The 20,581-nt window shown below is 37.3% G+C and overlaps 4 protein-coding genes across 19 annotated transcripts in view; 2 read left to right on the forward strand and 2 right to left on the reverse strand.

The window, feature by feature from the left end:
* On the forward strand, positions 1–8,905 carry c1qtnf4 (C1q and TNF related 4). Its single transcript, XM_048184957.1, has 2 exons — positions 1–226; positions 6,411–8,905. Exon 2 carries the CDS (start codon positions 6,416–6,418, stop codon positions 7,559–7,561), a length of 1,146 nt encoding a protein of 381 aa, XP_048040914.1. The 5' UTR covers positions 1–226; positions 6,411–6,415; the 3' UTR covers positions 7,562–8,905.
* Positions 8,906–11,092: 2,187 nt separating this feature from the next.
* On the reverse strand, positions 11,093–14,192 carry ndufs3 (NADH:ubiquinone oxidoreductase core subunit S3). Its single transcript, XM_048184958.1, has 7 exons — positions 14,036–14,192; positions 13,589–13,645; positions 13,128–13,225; positions 12,860–13,009; positions 12,482–12,607; positions 12,068–12,187; positions 11,093–11,351 (listed from the first exon to the last, which is right to left on the reverse strand). Exons 1-7 carry the CDS (start codon positions 14,088–14,090, stop codon positions 11,190–11,192), a joined length of 768 nt encoding a protein of 255 aa, XP_048040915.1. The 5' UTR covers positions 14,091–14,192; the 3' UTR covers positions 11,093–11,189.
* Positions 14,193–16,685: 2,493 nt separating this feature from the next.
* ptpmt1 (protein tyrosine phosphatase mitochondrial 1) lies at positions 16,686–18,718 on the reverse strand. The gene is made up of 4 exons (XM_048184979.1): positions 18,429–18,718; positions 18,259–18,339; positions 17,951–18,142; positions 16,686–17,062 (listed from the first exon to the last, which is right to left on the reverse strand). Exons 1-4 carry the CDS (start codon positions 18,573–18,575, stop codon positions 16,931–16,933), a joined length of 552 nt encoding a protein of 183 aa, XP_048040936.1. The 5' UTR covers positions 18,576–18,718; the 3' UTR covers positions 16,686–16,930.
* Positions 18,719–19,409: 691 nt separating this feature from the next.
* celf1 (cugbp, Elav-like family member 1) overlaps positions 19,410–20,581 on the forward strand; it is a 30,168-nt gene continuing 28,996 nt past the window's right edge. For 3 of the 16 annotated variants that reach the window (XM_048184972.1, XM_048184973.1, XM_048184969.1), the window contains exon 1: positions 19,418–19,718. Coding sequence is in view for 1 of the 16 variants with exons in the window: in XM_048184975.1 (XP_048040932.1) it covers positions 19,794–19,873 (80 nt within the window). In the remaining 15 variants the exon portion in view is untranslated. Of the gene's footprint in view, positions 19,719–19,778; positions 19,874–20,581 lie in introns of those variants that run through there. The other 13 variants (XM_048184960.1, XM_048184961.1, XM_048184963.1 and 10 more) reach the window with 12 other exon arrangements.

Here is a 20,581-nt window from a genome sequence, read left to right on the forward strand (position 1 = left end):
TGTGTGTGTGTGTGTGTGTGTGAGAGAGAGAGAGAGTGTGCGCGCACATGAATGTGTGGGTGTGTGCTGCACCAGACATCAGCAGCAGGTTGAGAGCCGACACACAGAGGAAGCAAGAGAGAGAAAAAAATAATAAAGGGAGAGAAAGAAAAAGAGAAAAAGACACTCTTTCATTCAGTCCACCGAGAGAACTTCAAGACCGCTTCCTGCAGATCCGAGTGCACAGGTAAGCACAACAGCATGAGGATGTGGTCTCTCTTTATCCGTCTCTATCTTGTGATGCAGTGGCTATCGCACCCTGCCGTTTTGTATTCGTCTTTTATCTGATCGACGTAAACACTCTATCAGAGGTGCAAACTTATACGATCCGTCTTGGACCTCTCTGTGCTGCAGTTGTCCTGTCATTTTATGCCAATATGAGATGAGGGGAATTGATCAACTTCTGTGATGATGCTCTCTGGTTCTATCTGATGCTGACATTGCTATTGTTGAACATAGCAGAGAGCAGAGCTGCAACAGAGGTAAACCTTTGGCTGAACGCTTTGAAAACAGCACACGTGGGGTTGATACTAACAAAGCCAGGTCATACGCTCTCTGCGCTCATATCCACATCACCTCGGGACATCGTGAGCGAGGGACAGAGAGAGGCTCTTTGTTGCTGATAGTGATCTGATACGGATCTGCACTGCCAGGGAGATTTCCCCGAAGACACTAAAAGCCCATTCAGCTTGCGCATATGTGTGTGTGCGGAATCAGAAACTGCCTGCTGCCTGTCAAAGTGAATATTTACACAGACAAACTCATTAAAATTGTATGAAATGACTATCCGACTTCCCAATAAATGTCATTTTACCTATTTATAGATCTTAGCATGTAGGTTAAGATAGAGGAAGGGTATTGCACGTTTCCATGGCAGAATTTAAAAAGGAGCACAAGCGCTTGGATTCACACCTTCAGTCAATTCTGTTTTATTGTGTAAGAATCACTGTAAATGGAAAAAAAAAAACATATAACATATTTTAAGACTAAGCTCTATAAAATTACTGTAAATATTTTTAACCTTTTCAAGTGTTCAGGTATGTTGTATTTATTTTAAGGTGGTGTTAAGAAGAGTGAATTTTTTTGCTTATGGCATTGAGATGAATAACAAGATGATAGTCTGAGTGAGAGTCATTATTATTTATATGTATTTTAACGATAGGCTGCATGTGTGTGACATATTTCGTCATAGTCTAACAGAAGAGGTGTTTGGCAGCAGGTTGTTTGTACGCTGGGTCATTACCCATGTCATAGATGACAGATTACACACACACACACACACACACACACACACACACACACACACATAGGGCAGCAGGCGAGCCGCACCGTTAGCTAACTTTATTTAACTCGACTGCTACAGATTACACAGTGAAATACTGAAGCATGAAAAATATTCAAATTGATAGTAGTTCAATTTACAACCACTTATTAGTCTAATGGAATGCTATAAATGTGGAGAATGACTGATTATGTCTGTTACTGGGAGTTTCGGGAGGCGCCAGCTGTCGGGTTCAAGCCCTCATTACGCTCACAGAGTTGTGACTGTCATCGTTCCAATATTTAAATGGTTCCTCACTTTGTCTTTTATCTCTCTCCTGTTCTGCTTCTGTCATGGACTCATAAAACGGTATCCTTTTCTTATCCCCTGCACCTATATCCAACAAGACTGCTGTGTTTTGTCTGTGTGTGTTTGAGATTTAGAGTGTGCTGTCAGAATAGAGGGTGTGTGTGGCTTTGGCTGAATGGTTCAGTGAAAGTAGCAGTATCAGAGTGTTGAACCAAAGGCTGTTAGGGAAAGGGAGAGAGAAAGAGAGAAGAGATAACTGGGCCCTGGAGCACACGCTCACAGGCACTGTGCTCTTTACTGTATGCCGATACTCCACAGACCTTCATTAAACATCACAGTCGTGTCATACACACTGCCCTTCACTTGCTGTGTGGAGTTTCACAGGCAAACTGGGGCCAAGTGTGGGGCCACTCCTCTTTACCTGCAATCACGTTTAGCTTTAAATCACTTTAGTGCTCCTGGTGATGGATGTTAGTGTTTGCTTGAAAAAAGCAATTGTATCCACTGGCTGGAATATCAATAATGTATCGCCTCTCTCAGCAAAAGCTTTGTGAATGCTACAGGCCATCTAGTATCAGTCCATGGAGAAACATCCATTGGTGTCTGTGTATATTTACAAATTAATGCTATAGCACAATCTCTGTGACGTATTTACACTTGGTCACTGCATGTTTTAAGTTAGCATGAAACAGCATCTATCTTCTTTATTGTGGTGTATATCTGAGTAAAATGGTTTCTTGAATGAGAAATAATGTATAGGCCTAGGGTAGGAATTGATTTTTTCCATCAGTAATTGATTGGATTGTTGGATCATCGTCATTTGCTAATTGCTGCAATCTCATATGGTTGATGGGTTGCTGGAGGGGAGGTTTTTTTTACGTCAGTGCTCACGTCATCAGGGGAAAGAAGAGATGTCTTTGTGAGGGGAAGTTAATGTTTTTGATTAAAGATTACAAAGACACATGACTTTTAAAAAAAATTATGTGCATGTATAAATCCTTAATAATAAACATGGTCAGTTTTAATTTCATGGTGACTTCAAAACAGCTAAAGATAGCTGTCTGATCATGAAAAGACCAAGCATAGAAAAAAAGCATTGAGCCTATATACAAAATGCAAGTCAGCTAACTGTAAATGCATCTTGTTTTTCAGGCTATATAAAGTTCACTCCTCCTGCACGACTGACGTCAGCATTGACCAGGCCTGTTCACACCAACACAAATGTTTGGCATGAAAATTCAGTTAGATTTGTCCATGCGATATGTCTGTTCAGACCAAATAAAAAACTGCAGATAGTCTAAATGAAAATACAAAATTACACTTTCACAATTAGGTGGCACACTCAGAAAAGCAAAAATACCCTGGTTACTACGGTACACAAAATCTTCCTCTGCTATTTACAGTCTTCTATCCAATTCATAGATTTATGTAGCAGAAGCATGTCTGGGAACATGACCAAAAGTACACATCTTATTGGATGACCAGTTTTCTTCACAACATCAGACCATTAGAACATACCGAATATTCATCTAGGTGTGAACAGGCCTTAAAGGTCCCGTTTTTCATGGTTTTTTGAAGCTTTGATTGTGTTTATAGTGTGCAATATAACATGTGTTCATGTTTCGCGTGTAAAAAAACACAGTATTTTTCACATAATTTACTTATCTGTATACCGCTGTTTCCACTGTCATAAAAACGGGCTGATGACTTCCTTGTTCTATGAAGTCCCTCCTTCAGAAATACGTAACGAGTTCTGATTGTGCCAGCGGTTCCTGTGTTGTGATTCGACAGCAGCTTAGCGAACCTTGCCCGGAAAGGTCACGCCTCTTACCATAACGTGGAGATGCACGCGCTCAGTGTTATTGTAAACATGTCTTTAATTTTACCCTATCAATTTGAGCCGGAATCAGACCCGGTGATTGGACTGCGGGATGAAAATAACAGCGTTTCGACGACATGGCGACAAACACACTCTACAAACGCAACTCTTGTGTATTCCTGTGGGCGGAGGTTAGTCAAAAAACTGTTTTAGTGACGTCATTAAAGAAGGAAGTAGAGGGACGTAGTCCAAACTGGCCGTTCGATGTAGGCGACTTCTGTTAAATAAAATATCTCGCTTGGCATTGAACTTTGTGCTTTAAAATTTTACAGATTTTATTTATACTCTAACAACAACATTACACACTAACTAAAGTTTGAAACATGGGATCACGAAGAACGGGACCTTTAAGAGAGTCACTATGAATAAGACAAAAAACTCAAACACTAAATAACATTGACCCCCTATGTTAATTAGTCTTTGAGTTTTGTGGGTTAAATTTAAGAAGTGGGTTATATTTCCATATTGCAGAACAATAAATCAGATTTATGTTCATTTTGTGGAGACACATTGCGACCAGTGTTGGAATTACTGTAATATAATTACTTTTCCCTTGCAAAACTAAAATAAGAGATTACTCTTATTTTTTCTGTAATGTAATTACAGTTACTTCTGATGTAATTGCATTAAATACTGTATAGATTATAGAACAATTCTATAAAAACAATAGCAGATTTAACATCAAATAACGTTAAAATGTAAAATGTATGTTTTAGACCAGTTTCATGTCTATTCTTGTATTGTTCAACTGGATGAGGTTGATATGGGATTTAGAAGGTAATTAGTAATAAGTAATGCAATACTTTTTAGAGAGAGTAATAAGTACAGTAATATAATTACACTTTTGAAGATGTAATTAGTAGATAGATTAATTACTTTTTTAAAGTAACTTACCCAACACTGATTGAGACCAAGTGTAACTTAAATCAAGACCCAAGACTAGGGGTTAATTACTAAGCCTGTAAGCAGTTGACCTGCATAGGTTGTTTTACATTATAAGTACATTTTAAACACAAGTTAACAAAGCCTATAACCAGCTGAAAATAGTTTTGGACCTGGAAGTGGTGAATGTTTTAAAGGAGCCAAACAAAACCATACAAATATTATTTGTATAAGAAGACATAAGGGAATCTTTAAATGCATTAAAATGCATTTTTAGGGATTTTTGATCTCTTTTGAGCTGTTGCATATAGACATTTTGTGTTTTTGCTTCACTGAGCTGAAGGGTTTACTCCATGTATTCTCAGAGGATGTTGCAGTTCAGCATTGGGTGAAGATAAAGGTGTAGCTGAAAACACAAGAAAGGCATTGACAAATATTGATGTCTCCCTCCCCTGTGTTCAAATTGTTAGGGCATGAAAGCATCACTCAGCTAAAAATAGAGATCAAACAACAGGAAGAAAACGATATTTTATTGTTACTTTATCTGCAGGTACATTTTAATATCCTGTAACAAACATTAAATGTTAAACAAGTATGGAATTAGTAGCAAATATGGCGAGAATATTTCATAAATTATTTACATGATGCAAAGCCATTTCGTTTGAAACGGATGAAGGATACACATCACGATCATATAAAATCAAAATTTTCTTAAAACATCCTTCTTAATATAATTGCTTTTAGGGCAGCTAAGACAATGCAATTGTTGGAAAATCTTAACCACCTACAAATGCAGATTTTCTCGTGCGTTTCACATGAATATTCTTAAACTATTCTAATACCAAACAGAAAGCAGGACACTATTTTTAGCATGGCTTAGCTCACTGTTTCATCCGTGAAACAGAAGTCCAACTTCTCTGGCATCTCAGGAGATCTCATTAAAAGCAAAAACCTTTTTGCATTTTTATTCATATTTCAATGTGGCAGAGAGATGATGAGCTCCATCCATCTTTAAATCAAACGCTGCTTTAAGGTTTCATGTCTTAATTCATGCAGGAGGCACCGTCAACACTATAATCTGTGTCTTGTGGCTGTTAAAGTCTATTAAATAGAATAAAATATGGAAATATAGCATTGTAGATTGTGGGGGATGGTTGTTCCAGTAAAACAGGGAAAGCGGCAGTCCAGCTGTGTTGCTCTGTAATGGATCTCTGGGACACTGAATTTGTTGAACTGGTTTCACAGAGGGAGAAATGTTATGAAGGCTTTTTAACTGTAGTGTATAGACACAATATTCGCAGGCGTCATGCAGTATCGCATATACACAGCTCTCCCCTCAGGCACACGCTCCAATGGGGCGTAGTTCAGCGAATGGAGGGCTGGAGGTATCTGCGTCACAATATGAGGTGCTTTTTTTTCTTTCTTTTTTTTGCCGTCTATGTGCATATCTATAACAATCACTATCCAACCCTTCTTAACATTTAATATGAATCATTTGATGAATCACAACAAATGGGGTCATTTCACAGCAGCTCTCCTGATTTAAATAAAAATGCTTCAGAAGTGCATTTTAATACCCACATGTTCTTGTAGTCCTCTTGTTTCGTTCGCCATGATATTAGATGCACTATAAGATGGGTTAAAAATTTGCAGTGGGATTTGGGGATGGGACCCCCGAAAGGTATGCAGAAATGATCTGAAAATTTCAGTCACAGTGTTCTGCTGATCCAGTGTGTATCCTATTACTGCTTATCTCAGGGGAAAAGAGAGAGGGTCTGATAATACAGCTCTCATCCCGCTGCATCTACTAAAGGCACTGATCTGTTCTGTTTTGATCCCACCTCCTACTGGCACTTGTATGCATAATGATTGCTCTTTTTTTCCAAGCTCATGTGTCGGTAACAAACAGCAGCTATCATTTACAAGCTTAACTGAAAGTGATAATTTAAATAAGAGTGTTCAACAGTTTTTGTTTATGTTAACGGCTTCGGTTGATGATACTTAACAGAGCTGTTTTATTATTCTTTGTTCCCTTTGCAGTTACAATGCTGCCTGGTACCAGGCCTCTGCTACTGTGTGTGCTGTGTCATGTGACCACCACATGGGCATTCGCCCGCATGTCTGATGCCGTGGAGCTGCGGTCCGCGTTCTCTGTGGCACGTACCAGCAGCATGGAGGGAGGGCCGAAGATGGTCATCACCTTTGACAAGGTGTACGTCAACATTGGTGGCGATTTCGATCCAAAGGCAGGCTTATTCCGCTGCAGGATTCCAGGCGCATACTATTTTTCTTTCACAGTGGGGAAGTTCCCACGCCGAGACCTGTCGGTCATGCTGATGAAGAACCGCAATGAGGTTCAGGCGATCGTGTACGACGAGAACGCCGGAGAAGAGCGGAAAGTGCAGAGCCAGAGCGCCATGCTGCAGCTTGATTTCGGAGACACCGTCTGGCTTCGTCTTCATGGAGACCCTCGCTATGCTATCTACAGCAACACTGGTCATTACACCACCTTCAACGGTTACCTGATATACCCTGATCTGTATGGCTACCAAGAGCCTACACACAAAGTCCACGACAGTGATCATCAACCACCGAAAATCAGCGATCACTTACTGTCTGAGCACGAAAATACGATTACCAAAGACACTGTTGTGGGTATGAAAGAAGAGAGAAGGGATGAAGAGATAAAAGAGGAGGACGGGAGAAATGAAGAGGAGGAAGACGACGACCAGAGGTCGGCATTCTCAGTGGGCCGCACTCAGAGTATTGTGGGAGTGGATCAAGGGTACCCTGAGCACCAGCCCATCATCTTTGACACTGAGTTTGTCAACATCGGCAACAACTTCAACTTAAGCTCTGGTATATTCAAATGCAGTGTACCAGGAGCCTATTACTTCTCCTTCAATGCTGGCAAGCTGCCCCATAAGACCCTGTCAGTGAAGCTGATGAAGAACCATTTGGAGGTACAGACCATGATCTACGATGACAGCGACACTGAGAAGGCCCTGCAGAGCCAGAGTCTGATGTTGTCACTGCAGGATGGAGACACTGTCTGGCTCTACAGCCACCAGAGGGATGGGTTTGGTGCTTACAGTAATCACGCCAAGTATATCACTTTCACTGGCTTCCTGGTGTATCCTGAGCTCCACCAAAGCCCTCCTCAGCAGCAGAAACAGGATAAGACATTGTAGGCCAGTCAAGGAGCCAGTCTGTCTGTGGGTCTTTAGGAAGGGTAAGGTTTTGGAGGAGCGTTTGTGTGGAAAAGTGTGAGTTCCCTACACACAATCTTCTACACTCTCGAGACTGTATGCCATCACTCTTGTGGTTTTGCTTCTTCAGATTCCTTATTACAAAATCTCCAAAGCTTTTGTTTTTATTCTGTTTATCTGCTTTAGGAAGAAATGACTGAGTCAAGCAAGCAGCACCTATAACACATTGGTTAAACAAGGCCTACTCAGCATCCCTAAAGTTGCCATGAAATGGAATTTGTGATTTTTTGTTTTCCCTGTTGTCCATCTGGAATTGATTTATAATAAAGACTGCAACATTCCATAAAATAAGAATTGTCAATTATGATTTCATGGTGACTTTAAGACCTTTGATGCTGAGTTCTCACAAGAATATGATTAAAAATACATGACACTTTTAAATGAATATAAATCATTTGTAAAGATATTAATACAAAATAAAATAATCTGAAATTCTTAGCACTAAAGCACCTATCTCTGCAGAGGCAATTCATTAGATAACTCAAAACTGTGTTTCATAATCTCTCAAATTGAATAAAATTATTAAATGCATGCATATTTCAAATAAGAAACTGTGTTGTCTTTTAAGCTTTTGCACGAAAGATTTGCACGAGAACTCCATCTTCTGCTTTTTCATTCATTATTTTCAGTGTAAAATCAGTGTTCATGGCACGTGCACGCACACACACAAAAACAATGATGACAGCATTTGCCTTCCAATAAACCATAATTCATGTAGTTAGTCAATAATCTAAGTCTGGTTTTGGAACAGCACTACACATTTAAACTGAGGATCACTTCTGTAAATTCACTATATGGCCAGAAACTGCTGAATGCAGGCTGACAGCTTCTAAAGGAACAATGATTTTTTTTCACTGCCAAATACATGTACTGTACACCAACTGATGCTAATGGTTTTGAGGAATTGTACAACAAATATTGATGTTTCTATTTTGGGGGAAAATAATATCAAAGATATTAATCAGTTTATATAATTCTGATTTATGCTGTTGTGTGTATATGGCCATACAGATTTATTTAAGTGACAAAGCATATGAAGTGCACAATTCCAAAATGTAAATACTTTTGTGTTTTTTATCCATTTCTATATAAGTGAATGTTTGCATTTCTAATTTTGTGCCTGGTCTTATGTACTTTTCTGTATGTGTAGTATGAGCTACTTTGTTAAGTAATGTAAAGGTGGTTTCAGTGTACGCTGGATTCTTATTTTGGAAGAAGCCAGTCCTCAGAAGAAAGCCAAATAAAAACTCTGAATGTAGAACTGTTTCTTTTGTCTTGTATTTTCTTTATTAGTGTCCATTTTTAACATCTACAGTATTGTCACTCGTAACAATTATATCTTATCCTGTACAATGTTTTTTTTTTCAATAAAGTATTCAAATATCTTTAGAATCAGTCAAATCTGAATCAAGTAAATGTTTAAAATCCTTTCTAAAAAACATATTTCAACAACTTAAATCTGCAGAGGTACTTAATTATCTTAAGCGATAACAGTGTGTTCTTTTTGAATCCAGATGAGCTTGATTTCTCTATGAATGTCACAGCCTTTGTGAGGTCTCAGAACTAAAGTAGCCGATCAGATTATTTTTCTGTTATGGGGATAAAGGAGATGCCTGGGGAACTTTAAGGTGATTTTTTTTTGATTAAAGTTATAAAAAGCCTGAAAGTGAATCACTGTGTTTGGTGCAAACCATAAACAGAAACACCCAGATAATTACATTTTGTATCGACATGCTGTTGGAAGAACATACAGCAAAAACTATGAAGGAATGGCTTGGGAGAAAAGAGGGTTTCTATTCTAGAATGACCTTGTGAGTGACCAGACTTGAGTCTGACTGAAAAACTGACATTTTCCCCTCTAATTTGGGAAAACTGTTCAATTCAAATTTGACCAAATGATATTTTGAAATTTGAAATGTACAATGCTGCAAAAAGAACACTAGACTATAATTGCTACTAGCAGGCAAAATTTGGAAGATGGGAAATAAGTTTTTCAACCATGAATAAATGTTCTTAAATAAGAAATACTTTCATAAATGTTGAAATTGTCTTCTTGGAACATGGAAAAAATTAGGCAAAAACTTGAGAGCAATATATTTATAAAGACTAATGTTTTAAAAAACAAAATTAGTAGGTTAAAGTGTGGAGTAATAACTGTTAGGGCCAAATGGCCTGTGTGTGTGTGTGTGTGTGTGTGTGTGTGCATATATATATATATATATATATATATATATATATATATATATATATATATATATATATATATACATACACACAATAAAGCAAACATAAATGCCAGAGCCAACGACTGCAGCACACTGCAAAAAATGGTGTTCTTACTTAGAATTTTTGTCTTGTTTCCAGTCCAAATATCTAAAAATTCTTAGATCAAGAAGCATTTTCTTGACAAGTAAACATTTTCTTGTTTTTAGGAAAAATAAGTCAAAATTAAGTGAGTTTTTCCTTAAACAAGCAAAATAATCTGCCAATGGGGTAAGCAAAATAATCTTAATCCAAACTGAAAACAAGATTATATATCTTATTTTTGGTTTGAAATAAGATTATTTTGCTTACCCCATTGGCAGATTATTTAGCTTTTTTTTAAGGAAAAACTCACTCAATTTTGACTTATTTTTCCTGAAAACAAGAAAATATTTTGTACTTGTCAAGAAAATGCTTCTTGATTCAAGAACTTTAAGATATTTTGACTAGAAACAAGACAAAAAGCATTTTTTGCAGTGCAGAACCCCACTCATGGGGGAATGAGAGAACACACTAGCAGCAGACAGCTGACTTGCCACAAATTATAATGAGATTGATAAATGGAAAAGCCACAGTTAATTAAGAAATTTTTATACCTATAACTTTGCTCCGAGCAACATTACTGAATGGCAGTTAAATAATTTTGTGGCTAAAACTCTTAATTTTGCAGATAAAAATCTTTTTGGAAATATCCCATCAATATGACTTATCTTTTGTAGAGGTAACTGAGGTATCTAAAACCTTAGAGGCATTTGGCTATATGCACATTTAACTGCTGAATTACAAAAAACAGTTATCAGACATCAATGAACTTAAGATTTTAATTGATGCATTATTTATACACGCACTAAAATACCTTTTTATTAGAATGCCTGAAATGTATCAGTGTTATATATCTACTGTGTTATTTTTGCCACTCTTTTTCAATTAAAAAACCAAAGAGTGTTATCACAAAACATATTTATTGGGAATATATTTTGCTATTACTTCACACACACACACCTCTTACAATTGTATAATAAAAACATAATCCTGAAAATTCAGAGTTTTAAAAAGAGCTTATTTTTATGTGTGCGAGTCTGTTGTGTATACAGATACAACTATCAACTATCAAAACTAAAAGTTTTAATCTGTGTTATTACAAAAAAAAGAAGACATTTATAAATAAGAAATGAGATGCAGAAGCAGGAGTTGTTTCATTGTTTTATTCAGTTGTAGCACAGGGTCTTATTTACATAAATATGTTCTGATGATTACAGCTCTGAAGGGTCACAGCACAGAGGGAGGGTTACTTTGCTGGTTTGTCCCCAGACTCCAATTTGGGTGCATCTTTGGGCTCCCTGTAGGCTGGGAATGCTTCCCATGGACTGTTCAAGTCAAACTTACGGAACTCCTGAGAGAGCTCGACAGGTTCAGCCACAACCCGCTTCACTTCATCATCATAACGCACCTGAGAAAAGAGAAGAAGAAAATAGCTCAAGAAAATTGAATCCACACCCCTTTAAAGGAATGTTTAAAATTGTGTTGCTCTGTGCCTTTGAACATATACTGTCATTTAAAAGTTTGAGGTTACTTTTTATTTTATATTACTGAGTCTCTTATGATTACCAAGGCTACATTCATTTGGTCAGAAATACAGTAAAAACAGTAATATTGTGAAATATGACCATTTAAAAAGTGTTTTCTTTTAATGTACTTTAGAATGTAAAGTATTCCTGTGATGGAAAAGCTGAATTTTCAGCATCATTACTCCAGTCGTCAGTGTCACATAATCCATCAGAAATCATTCTAATATGATGATTTGGTGCCTAATGAACATTTCTTATTATTTTCAATAATATTTAATTATAATAATAATAATTAATGCTAATATTTTTGTGGAAATCATGATAAATAATTCTTTGGTGAATATAAAGTTCAAAAGAACAGTGTTTATTTGAAACAGAACTCTTTTGTAACATTATAAATGTCTTTACTGTCACTTTTGATCAATTTAATGTATCCTTGCTGAATAAAAGTATTAATTTCTTTGGAAAAAACAAAACAAAAAACATCTTACTGACACCAACTTTTAAATGGCTGTGTAACTGTGAAAAACATTTCTGAGGAGGAGATGTGGCAATCACTAGAGAGTAACAGACTTGACTTCATATTTAGTGCATTTACCTCCACATATCCAGACAAAGGAAAGTCTTTCCTGAATGGATGACCTTCGAATCCATAATCTGTTAAGATACGTCTCAGATCTGGATGGTTTGCGAAGAAAACTCCATACATGTCCCAAATCTGTAATGAAACATTCATTTCAGAGTGAAACAACAATGTCTCTAAAATTTGACAAAACAGACTTAATATCTGCATGCAACCACAGCTATGATACATGATCTCATGGACCATTGACAACCCACAAGACTCCCTCATTCAGAGTCATAGTAGGTGGGAAGTAGCTCAGGGGCTTTACTGCATGAGCACTGCAGCTTGTTGTGCCTGAGCATATGCTAGACCAAACAGACATCTATTTTGCAGTCTGAAATATACAATTGTCAAAACTTGTTCATGAAACCTCAGTGAGACGCATACCTCTCTCTCATACCAGTTAGCTGCCTGGTGCACAGACACAGAGGAGTCAAGGGGAGACAGCTCGTCAGTGTAGGTCTTCACTCGGATACGAGAGTTATAGCGCAGAGACAGCAGATTATACACGATCTGAAAAGGAAAAATTGGATCATCAATCCTTTGCAGAACAGTTCCAGAAATGTCCTGATTCTGATGGATGTGTATTTCCAATGCCAATAACTTTCACCATCCAGCCTACCAAAGTATGCATATTATGTGCAGTACTTTTATTTTCTTTTTTAATTATTTTAGTTAATTCTATTAAAATAAACTAACTTGTTTAAAACACAAAATCAAGATAATATTTTATGGACATTTCATAGTTGTGGTGAGCATGCTCACCTCAAAGCGATAATGCCTTGTAGGGACGTCCACAGCTGTCAGGTCAGTCATGTTGCTGAACTGAGCGTTTGTGTGATCTTTCAAGAAGGTGAGAACAGGTACGATTCCTTCTGGGTGGATCATTACCTCCAGCTCATTAAAGCAGGTGACCTAGGATTCAAACAAAAGGCTGTAAATAGAGCCATTTTGAAGAATTGCAGAGTGCAACTTTAATATACAATACTGATCTGTCATCTGAAGATAAAAGATAAACATGTGAATAACTGACCTGAACTTGTTGCACATATTTGGGGAGAATCTCTGCAATGTATTCACCAAACTCTGAAAGCTGAGTGTGGGTGACTGGATCCTTGGGCCTTACAGTAGCTAATGCAAAAAAGACATTTAGTCCCACACTTAATACTTAAATGGCTTTAACTACTACTAACATTTAAAATAATCATTAGATACAATGCACTTATTGTGTACATGCATGTTACATTGTATTTGAAAATTACTAGCTGTAAATAATTTCTGTAATTACCTATACATTTACACAGTTTACACTTTAACCCACACCACTACACGTGTCCCCAACCATAACTGTATCTCACCAATACAAGATGATCATCATAACATTGTACCTAACAAATTTGTTATGCAAGTACTAAGTAGTTAAAGACACCTAATATACAGCAACACGCACCGCTAACAACAATGACAGACTTCTACACATCTAATGTTACTCACGTCTGGTTTCAGTTGTCGTTGTTCTTGTCTGGACAATCGCAGCGCTCTGTCTAGCCACTATGAGAAAGATTAATGCATCATATAGTGTCATTACGGCAAGTTCAGATCAAGACATCAAATGAACCAAATTGGTTGCTTGTGTCCAATGAAATTCAAACCACAGATTACAGATTTCCAAATAATGCAAAAAAATATTCTCTCTAGAAGCGTGATGTCTTAATTTCGCGAATAAGAGAAACTGTATTTGCCTAATTGAGATTATAACACTCAGTCGAGACTGTCATTAGCGTTCTGTGTGTTTGTACTGTCTGCTACTGGAAAGGTCAACAGCGAAGAAAAGCCTAAAACACAGAGGAGCTTGTTTGGGTCCTGCACAGTGACAGTAATGGTTAAATGAGTAAATAATTCATCTTGAACATGTCTGTGCTGTTCTTGTTTATTTCTTACCGTTTAGACTTCTTCCAAAACCGCAGCGGACAAATCTAACCAAGGAGGCCGCCATCTTTACTTCCTCACCGCGTCCTTTCTCGCGCGATTTACTGATACTGATTCTGATGCTGATGCTGAAGTTACAGATGCATTTGGCAGTGCGCTGCTGCCATCTTCAGGCGCTACATTAGAGGCCATTAACCCTGTAAGCCTGACATGCGACGTAATAGTCGAACTGAACAATTTATTTTAGACAAAATATATTTTTGTATGTGTTTTTTTTTTATTTTTTTATTTTTTTATCATATTTCATACATCATGCTTTTATGGCCCATATAGTATGATATATATAGGACAAAATGGAGCTCTCGAGGAGGAAAGAAACATCTTTTTTCAGAGGCTAAACCTGAACACAAATAGGCCTATGCAATTTAGTGCAGTTGTTGTTTGGCCAAAATGTAAGATGAAATTCTGATGGTTTGTAATGTAAACCATTGAGATTTTTAGTACAACAGTATAACATACTTCTTAGATAAAACACATATAAATATCAATTGCAACTCTATATGCCTCCCAAAAATAAGTATTTTGATCAAAGCGTTGTAGAATGCAATGCAATGCAATAAACGTTCCTCAAAAGCTTGTTGTATCATATTTAATGATACATACACTTTAACATTATTTTCCTAAAAAATGATGTAAGGATAACCAGGTAAACCCAAGTTGCTTCAGTCCAGTAAATGTTCATCTTAAAGGATTAGTTCACTTTCAAATAAAATTTTCCAGATAATTTACTCACCCCCATGTCATCCAAGAATCGTTTAAAGCCCTTTGAAGCTGCACTGAAACTGTAATTTTGACCTTCAACCGTTTGGAGGCCATTGAAGTCCATTATAAGGAGAATAATCCTGGAATGTTTTCATCAAAAACCTTAATTTATTTCCGACTGAAGAAAGAAGGACATGGGCATGAGTAAATTATCAGATTATATTAAATTATTAAATTATTTGAAAGTGAACTAATCCTTTAAAAGACACATACACCACCTGAAGGTGGACAATTATAGATTTATACAAAAAGCCCTTTTACTTATTAAAAAAGTATGAACTATCAATCAAAGGGCAGAAGGGATAAAGTAAACTAACTTAAGTAAATTGAATGTAGAGAACACCAAGGAGTTGATTATTGATTTTAGAAGAAAATAAGAAGCGGTATTACCCGTGACAATTAAAGGTCTTATAAATTCAGTTCAGTCTTATATATTGGTGTCCACTTGTACAGTAAATTAAACTGGATGAAGAATAGTGTGTCTGTGTTAAAGAAGGCAAAATCCAGATTATTCTTTTTGAGGAATTTAAGATCCTTTGGTATTAGTAAGAAGCTTCTTTATGTCTTTTATCAGGGAATCTGCCCAGTGTTTTGTTTTATGCAGTGCTCTGTTGGGGACGTAGTATTACTGTGGATGACAATAACAGCATTATTAATAAAATTGGCTGGTTCAGTTATTGGCCTTCCTCCAGATACATTTGAAGTCACTGTTGAAAAGAGAACAAGGGCAAAACCTAAAAATGATTCTGTTATGAAGGTCATCCACTATATAATGTTTTTAGTGGACTTAAAAGCAGTGTTTTACTGAGCGATTTAGGTCTTTTATCCCTGCTGCAGTTAGGTTTTTTAATTACTGTACTTTAGTGATTGTATTTTACTATGTTGTATTTTTATAGCATTTTTTAATTGTCTTTTTTTTTATGTAATGTTTAATTGTTTGTACTGTTTTTTATGTGTATGTTGCAATGGTGGCAAATGAGCTTTCCCTTATTGGGATTAATAAAGCTTTCTAACCTAACCTAGATTGTGTGCAAAGGGTTTTTGAGCAATGTTTTGATCATATCAATAATTCAGAAGCATTAGAAACTCATGTAACAAATATGATACAGTAGGCCCTCTAGGGTTAAAAACACTGTTCACATATTTCACTAAATAGACCACAACATATCATCAAGAAACGTCTCAGCAAGGGTTTAGTATGTAGAACAATTTGTGGAGGTCCTCACAATACAGCACCCACACTAAACTGAGACTGTACCAGAGCTGTGTCCTTTCCAGTCTACTTTATGGCTCTGAATGTTGGAGAATGACAGTGAATGACATTATCAAATTGTCAACCTTCCACATGAAGAACCTCCAGAGAATTCTGCAAATCTTCTGGCCCAAAACCATCTCTAACCAACAACTACTTGCCTAGTGCAAGCAAGAAAGTATGAGAAGGCAATGGAGAAAGAGTGGACACGTCATCCGGAGGGTACAAGATGACACTGCCCGGATTGTCCTCTTCTGGACACCACAGGGTAAACAAAAGAGAGGAAGACCAAAGAACACCTGGCGCCGAACAGTGGAAGCAGGACTGAAGGCCCTGGCCTGAACCACACCTGGGGTACCATTCAGAAACTGGCCCAAAACAGTGAGACAGAAGTGGTGAATCTTTGTTACTGCTCTACATGCCACTGGGCATAAAGCTAAACTGAACTGATACCATTGTTTTGTCATATTAATTAAAATGCATTTCAAATGGATTAATAAGTCGGTACAGAACCAGTTGTACACATCTCTCTATTTCAGCTAAGACCGATCACCAAGAGCTCCAGATAAAAAACAAACAAATCTGATCTAATATTATTTGGAAATTTACTGACTAAACCATCTGAGGTGACAGAAATTACAAGATTTTACACACAATTTAACTGCTGATGGACATTATTAAAGTCTACTTTTTTGTATAGTACAAAAATTAAACGAATATATAAAAATATGCACTTTGACAAAGAAAAAACAACTTATTAGTTGTACAGTATATGAGATTGTACAGTATATGAGATTTAGCATAAATGTCAGCATTTGCACACTGTGTATCTTCTAGCTGGACTCTGAAGCACACACTTGCTTATAGTACTCCTGCAGCATCTCCAGCTGGGCTGAGCGGATCAGCACATGAGGCCGGACTGAGACCAGCATCTTACAGGCCTCCTCTGGACTCCAACAGTGTAGCTGTGAAAGGAGAATAGAGGTTAAACACAGGGCCATAACTTCCGTAGACACTGAGGGGGATAATATCCATTGATGCAAACTACTCAATTTTTTTTTTGTCTAATGAAACAGGCTTTCATTTTTGTGATTATTGTAGGCTAATTCATAACTGTGATGAGACAAGAAACATGAATAGAGCTGTTTTTGCCATATTAGGCACATGATTAAGAGTGATTGTCTGCATATTTTGAAATAAAAATATAATATATTGCAAATCGATTACTTTAAATTTAAATTCTAGTTATTTTAGGGTTATTCTCTCTTTATTCCCCTAAATCCTTATAATCAAGACCTATAATTATAACCTTGGTTTAACATCTAATGCAGATTCCAAAGACTGTCACACTCTTGAGTCTCCTAACATTTAACTTTAGATGTGACTGATTTTCTTGTCAATGTTTTATATAACTATGCATATAATTATATCTTCAGAAATAACTGGTTGATACAGGTTTAAGAAGGAACAAATTCACATTAAGAATATATTGTGCATCTCTCAGTGAAATTATTTCTGGTTTATTCCCAAAAAAAAGGTGAAGTGAAGCTGAAGTATAAAAATCCCTTTGTATTCAGCATGCATATGTGGGTTTCATGTAGAGAAGTGAACAGCATCACTTGAATTAACCTGTATATCAGTTTTCCCCTCTAAAATTCCCCACCAACAATACTGTGACAAAAAAAATTCCAGGTGTGTCTTGTACAGTGCTACATGAAAGAAAGTGCTAAAGAAATGTGCAACCATACAGAGACAAATATTGTTTACAGTGGTGACATATGACATACAGCTTTGGTATTGATGCTGCTGGTTTTATTATTGTTCATGGTTTTGGTTGACAGACTGATACCCACCCTGATGAGGTATGCAGCTGCAATAGTTGCACTGCGTGAGCGGCCGGCCTTGCAATGAATATAGACACTAGTGCCTTGCTCTCGATGTCTCAAGGCAAATTCCACACCCTTGTGGATGTGCTCTAGGGTAGGAACACCTGTCAGGTCCACTGTGTCGAGTCTGATCTGCTCAACGCCAACAGCTCGCCACTCCTGTTACATATATACATATACAGTATACACACACACACACACATATATATATATATATATATATATATATATATATATAGCTGGGAATGAGTGAATGAGTTAGCAGAGATACTTACCTCAGGTGAATTGCAAAAATATTTTGTTTCATATTCTTCATTCATGGTAATGACTCCTCTTACTTTCTCATTTTGGACCAACTAAAGCCAAATGAGATAAGAGGCATTAGCTGAGCCCTGAAACAGGACTGGACGTAACTCTCAAAAACACACTAAACGTCAAATCTTACCTCCTCTGTCATTGACCTGAATGGGAGAGCACCAAGAATGACAGTCGGATCCACGCGATTAAACCATTCCCTGGAGGTGACCTTTTCCATGACAACATTGTAAGCGAGTGTGGGATAAAATAAAATCCTTGCTAAAACACTGGACATCGTTCCTCATGTAAAAGAACGAAACATGTCACAGAAGTTTGCACTACGTACTCCTACATAAGGACTTTGCATATGAAAGAGACGTGCTGTACGTTTTTTTTCTTCGACGCCTGCCACAGATCCTCGACATTGCCCTCTTCTGTTCTGGAGATCAATTTGCTGGATACGTTTACCTCGTTTCCAATAGTATCCAGCGATTGGAAAATAACACCTATCTTTAGCTATTGATCAGATGCCATTGATACTGAAGTAACAATTTTTGTGTGAAGTGAAGAAACTTAAAATAAAAGGGATGGCCTACATTTGCAAGAACCATCTACATTAATATAAAAAAATGCAATGCAGCTAAAAATGCCAATAATAAGCATCACTAGTATTTCACTGAGAAAAGCAGGAATTTGTACGGTCTTGTTAGTTACACGTGCACAGTAATAATATGCAAACCTCTTTGGCAATAAACACGGATATGGATGGACATCAATGAACAATGATGTGTCTGTAGACGTGGTTAATAATGTACATTTACAGTGTGGATACAATGTATTTGTGCTTTCTTAGGATTATTTGCCATTGGGAATGCATTATATAACGCATTCTATAATAAAACACATATTAATACCAACACAACTGCACAGACATTAAAAGCACAGTTCACGTTAACCAGTCTGTCAGTTGCATACATTTGATGTTTATCTCCATGTCACACACGCAGACCTCTTGAGCTTTTATTGACTTCAGCGACCACGTGAGAGAAACGTTTATCTGTCTCTTTAAGAAGGGGGGAGTGTTTCAAACAATTCCTTCTAAGTACTGTTTTAAGTATTTATATGGCAATTTGTCATAAAAGACAAACAGAATTTGTTATTATAGTCGCGTCTATCAACGTTTTGACTCCAAAAGTACATATTTGCCCAGTACATTTCGACAGAGGCTCCACCCCAATCCCCTTTTAATAAATGTGATGGTGCATGCAGGAAAGACAGCCATTTTGCACCGTCCCTCCTTCACCCAGAAAGTAGGTTGTCGTGGGAAGACGTAATCAGAGAAAACTACTAATTCACAAATCCCACAAAACAATCATTCCCCTGTGTCAGCACAACATACCTACTCAGTTCCCTTCGTTTGAAAAAGGGGGCATCGAGGGTAAGTGTTGATTGTTCACGGTTGTAGCTGCGCGAGCTAACTGGTGGTTGTTTACGGTCGCTAGCACGCGCTAACATGCGTCATTATGTAAGAGCAGATCGACTACCGCGCGCCCACCGGGCTTATTTCGCTTATAGGTGCTGTTTTGATCAGAGGTAAATGCACGGTTGCTTCAAGAGCTATCTAAACGTGTGTAACCGTTCTGCTAAGTTTAGCATCATTGTGAAGTGTAACAATGATGCATCGTAATTAAAAAGATGCAGGTGATGAGCAGAACTCGGACAGGTCGTTCCCTGTGTTGCACGTGCGGTCTCAGAGTCGCATGTATTTTCAACTGTGATCGCTCTGAAAATTAAGAAACTAGAGGTTCCGTTGGAAAACGCATGGTCACTCCCCGGCTAAATTCATGTCAATGTAGCAAGTGTGTTAGTATAGTAGCAGTGTTGTGTTTTAAGCACATAAGGCCTGTCATGTTCTCCATTTTTAAGAAGCTACTTATGCAAGTAACATACAGCAGTGTGCTTTAATCGCGTCATTTAAAGGAAGTATCGATCCCAGCAAAAGTTATACCAGCGACTCTCCGAGTACTTGCTGCGAATAAAATGTCTACCTGATTTTTACTTGCTTGTTTCAAAGCTAACGTGTTAATAAAATATAAATACAACACGTCAAAGTACTTATGCGACCATCACATTCAGTGTCTGTTTGTATCGTTTAATTTGAATGTTGCTCATATTCTTGCTTGTTTCCACAAAGTATGTCAACAGAAATGTGTAAAGTTATATGTAGTGAGAAGTGTTAGTCTGCGTCTGGCCTGCTGGTTTGAGCACAGAGGCCTGCTGATTGCTGAACAGAAAGCTGCT

Source organism: Megalobrama amblycephala, linkage group LG3 (assembly GCF_018812025.1).
Source record: "Megalobrama amblycephala isolate DHTTF-2021 linkage group LG3, ASM1881202v1, whole genome shotgun sequence".
Classification (NCBI taxonomy): Eukaryota; Metazoa; Chordata; class Actinopteri; order Cypriniformes; family Xenocyprididae; genus Megalobrama; species Megalobrama amblycephala.

Coding starts and splice junctions, on each gene's coding strand:
- ptpmt1 (XM_048184979.1), bottom strand. CDS start 18,575: ATGTCCAGTGTTTTAGCAAGGATTTTATTTTATCCCACACTCGCTTAC. Junction 18,143..18,258: donor ATTTTTGCAATTCACCTGAG/GTAAGTATCTCT, acceptor TATATGTAACAG/GAGTGGCGAGCTGTTGGCGT. Junction 17,063..17,950: donor CAGCTGCATACCTCATCAGG/GTGGGTATCAGT, acceptor CTCCTTTCACAG/CTACACTGTTGGAGTCCAGA.
- c1qtnf4 (XM_048184957.1), top strand. CDS start 6,416: ATGCTGCCTGGTACCAGGCCTCTGCTACTGTGTGTGCTGTGTCATGTG.
- ndufs3 (XM_048184958.1), bottom strand. CDS start 14,090: ATGGCGGCCTCCTTGGTTAGATTTGTCCGCTGCGGTTTTGGAAGAAGT. Junction 13,646..14,035: donor TTTTGGAAGAAGTCTAAACG/GTAAGAAATAAA, acceptor TCTTTCTCATAG/TGGCTAGACAGAGCGCTGCG. Junction 12,188..12,481: donor CTAACTGGTATGAGAGAGAG/GTATGCGTCTCA, acceptor GTTTCATTACAG/ATTTGGGACATGTATGGAGT.